The 4,085-nt window shown below is 31.1% G+C and overlaps 1 protein-coding gene across 1 annotated transcript; it reads left to right on the forward strand.

The window, feature by feature from the left end:
* The first annotated feature begins 1,215 nt into the window (after positions 1–1,215).
* LOC100855079 (uncharacterized) lies at positions 1,216–3,117 on the forward strand. The gene is made up of 2 exons (XM_010652116.3): positions 1,216–1,615; positions 2,758–3,117. Exons 1-2 carry the CDS (start codon positions 1,502–1,504, stop codon positions 3,115–3,117), a joined length of 474 nt encoding a protein of 157 aa, XP_010650418.1. The 5' UTR covers positions 1,216–1,501.
* Positions 3,118–4,085: the final 968 nt, after the last annotated feature.

Consider the following 4,085-nt stretch of genomic DNA (forward strand, 5'->3'; position numbering starts at 1 on the left):
AGATGACCATCCGGGGAGTGCTTTTATTGTGGGTTTGCAAACTTGCAGTCGGGTGGACATGAGGACAGTGAAAACCATATTTGGGAAAGTAAAGTAAAATTGGAATGTTATGGTTTATATGCACCATGAGATTTAATGAGAATAAACATTTGAATATTTTTAATTTATTATATAATCTAAATTTTGTCTTATAACATTCCAAATTAAAGTAGAAAATCAATAATTATTTAAAAAATATATTTTTAAAAGAATCATAATTATAAAAACAACATTTTAATAATAGGTTTATATTAGAGAATCAATAATTATTTTTGTATGTTATAAAGATTACATTTATACTTGAATTATTTTAAATTTATTATATCATGTAAAAGGCAATATAATATTTAATAAATAATAATATGATTTGTATAAGATAGATTTATATGTTGAGCATGAAATCATTTTTAATTTATTATATCATGTAATTATTTTTGTCTTATAATATTTTAAATTGCACTAGGAAATCAATAATTATTTTTAAATGATATAAAAATTATATTTATATTTAAATTATTTTTTATTTTATTAATTTTTTACCTTATTTATCTATATCATATTCCATGTTCATATTTATCTACTAAAAGTTAACAAAAATTATAATTGGTGTAAATAAATTTGAGAATTATTTTTTTAAATTTAATAAAATATGAATTTAAAAATTATTTATATGCTTACAATATCAAGTTAATTAAAGAAAAAAATACCTTTAAATATTCTTTTTTATTTTACTTGTTCTAAAAAACTTTTTTTATTAACTCAAATGTTTTTTTTTGTTTTTGAGAACAAAAATTATTTTACAGAATTCAGCTCCCAAACACAATTTTGTTTCTAAAAATACAAAAAATCATTTTCCAGAACAGTTTTTAAAAATAGCAACCAAACATGCCCTAAGGAATTAAAAAACAAGATAATTTTAGAAAAATTTAGTTTTATTTTTTTTTTTCTAATTTTGATTGTATTTTTAATTTTATTTATTTATTTATTTTACCTAATACTTAATTTTATATTATAGTAGCATGAAAATAAATTGAATTTCATAAGAATGATAAATTTAATACTTTTAAATTTTAATTGGTTTAAATAAGTCTAAAATCGCAAAATAGAAACAAAAATATTTTCAAATATTTAATGTAATCTAACGGGATGAAAATCAAAATGAAGATTGAGATCGGATCTAAGTAGAAATCATTCGGGATATCTCAGGCCTATGATATTCGGGATATCCACTCTTTTGCTTTATTTTCGGAGAAAAAGAAGTCTCAGACGATGTTTCTAGTATAGACTGACTGCATACTTTTCCAAGTTTGAAAGAGCCGCATGTTGGAATCTGTTAGAAGTTTCAGTGCAATCTGTTTTGTTTTTCCTCTACCACCAAACGAAGCCTTAATCCCTTTTCTGGGTTTGTTTGTTTCTCCACGATATTGTGTTGAAGCAGAAAGGGGTGGTTCAAAAGTTCAAAATGGGTTGTGTTTCTTCCTGTTTCGGCCCGAGGGATTGGGAAGATAACCAAGACAGGTCCATCCACACAAACCGCACCTGTCCCGGTGCCTTCATTCCCAACTTTCTCAACAAGGTACTTACTTCTGGTTGTTCCTTCCACGGTTTCTAGGTTTTTTTTTTTTTTTTTTTTGCCCTGTTTGTTTGATAAGAAAGTAAGGAAAATGACATGTCGAATATATATTTCACTCCTGAAATATATATGTCTTTTACTTGAAAGGAATATTCCACAGCCACATGCTTAGGAGAATCCTCTGAACTTATTGCTTCTCTCATAAATTTATGTTCTTTTGGCTGCTGATATGCTGCTTTTATGGTATTTAAAAAAATGCTTCATATTTTTTTTGTGGTACATTCCATTGAGAACTGGCAGAATTTAATAAAACACAAGTTCTGTTTTTTTTTTTTTTGGAATGAAAAAGGTCTTTTGAACCCAGTACGTACCAAGCTTGATATTTTTTTTAGTTTGAATTTTTTCAACCTTATCTTCTTAATCTGATGGAAATTATAATTAAGAATGATCAGATGAGGGGAATGTAAAGCCCAAAAAAGGAAGAGGAAATAGGGAGACCTGTTGCAAAACAGTGCCCAAAGAAAATAGAAAATGGCTTCATGGAAGTAACTCTTTTTTCCGTCTCCAGGATACTATAGGTCTTTCACTGTTTGAGTTGTAGGATTTTCTATGAAGGCCACAAATGGCAGCGAAAATGCCAAATCATGACTGGCAGATTTTTCCTTAATACATCTCAACCAAGCGTGCATAATCTTAATAGGCCCAGTAATGTGCAGTCATAATTGCTTCACTTTAAATGGTACTTCTGATCAATATCTGATGCCCTGAACCTTCCGAGGTATCTAAAAAAACCATTCCTTTCCTTTATTCGAATTAGAAACTAAAAGAAAGATCCATTAAGGTTTATGGCAGCCACATTTTGCCACCTTTGTATTCTGTTCTTTCCTTAATTATATGCTAATGCACTGAAGGATTAAGTCATCAAGAAAAACAAATGCAAGGGGGTTTGTGTCCTTGCTCCTGCTGGATCACTATCTGCTTAAATTCTTGGAATCTAGAGAATTTGGTCGTTGTTTACCTTGTTCAAAATGCTGAGGAGGTTATATAGCGTATAGCTTTAGTTTGTAATGTATGTATTAGTCTCACCTACGCACTGAAGTGAACGAATTATTTCTCATAATGTATCCCTCCCCATTTTTCTGCAGTATGTACAAATATTAGGCACCAGACAGATGCGTACCATTCGGTGTGCTGCCTCTTCAAATTTTACAGTGGGACTTGATGATACAGTATCTAACACAGATGGGTTTCGTCCTAGATCTTTGCCATGTAATGCGAATCCTAGATGTTCCAATTTGCAACTGGGTGGACGAACCACAAGCCATGAGAAAGGACCTTGTCATTTGCTGAAAGATTCTGAACCACACGGGAGAAGCAATATTCAGGCGGGCCTGGAACTTGTTAGCGGGGGAGGCACACTCAGTAGGTCTTACTGTGAAGGGGGATCAAGAAAATGCTATTCTGAGTCCACTAGTGGAGCCATCAACAGCAGAAGTGGCCGGTAGAATTGAGTGTATCTCTACATCATCAGAAGATGAGGATGTCTGTCCCACATGCCTTGAAGGTCAAAATTTTTTAATGTAGTATTTTATTTTTCTGTCATTACCATGATATATGAATTGATCATCATCCAATTAATCCATATTTTGCAAGGCTACTTCATAATTTGGAAACTTGAAGTGGTTTCTGGCGTATAAAACAATTTAGCTACTCTATTTCATTACTAATACGTTGGTTCTCCTTCTTTTCCTTGTTTGCAGATTACACTCCTGAAAATCCTAAGATAGTTACACAATGTTCTCATCATTTCCACCTTGGTTGTATATATGAGTGGTTGGAGAGAAGCCAAACCTGTCCAGTTTGTAGTAAGGTAACTAGTTTCTATTATACATCTTCTGATTTCATTCTAAATATTATACTTTTTCAGTTGGTATCTTAGCCGGTTTCCATTATCAGTTTGTAGCAGGGTAACTAGTTTCTATTACAAAATTTTCCTTACTCATGAACTTTCTTTTCTGGTTTTAGCAGCATCAATATCTACTTTGTTAGTAATGAAATTTGTTTGGTTCTTCCTTGTACTTTCATTGGTTTCTGTGCTTGCTGCTTACTATACATGAATTCTTTCCATGGATTCTCCTGTTTTTTTCATTGAGCATTCATTACTTATTGGAGATAAAAGAAAAAGGAAAGATAAAGTTGGCTAGGTTGCTGTGAGTTTTGACTGGGAGAATTTCTTATGAAAGCAAGTTCGTAGGCAATGGACCAAATCCAGGGAGTTCCTTTTCATTTATAAATTTCACTGTAAAGTGCTTCTAGCTTGACTCCAGTTATAATATAGATATAATTTATTTTTATAAAAAATAGCACTAAGATTAATATATACCATTGGAGTTCTTTCCTTCAAGATAAATAAGATAAATATTTGCATTCCATCCATATTTCAGGAGAAAATTAATGGCTAGTGAGCACAGTA

This window comes from Vitis vinifera, chromosome 1, assembly GCF_030704535.1.
Source record: "Vitis vinifera cultivar Pinot Noir 40024 chromosome 1, ASM3070453v1".
Lineage (NCBI taxonomy): Eukaryota > Viridiplantae > Streptophyta > Magnoliopsida > Vitales > Vitaceae > Vitis > Vitis vinifera.

Bases quoted from the DNA above. Each gene is read 5' to 3' on its own strand.
- LOC100855079 (XM_010652116.3), top strand. From the start codon at position 1,502: ATGGGTTGTGTTTCTTCCTGTTTCGGCCCGAGGGATTGGGAAGATAAC. The intron at 1,616-2,757 runs GTACTTACTTCT...ATTTTTCTGCAG, and splicing joins TTCCCAACTTTCTCAACAAG to TATGTACAAATATTAGGCAC.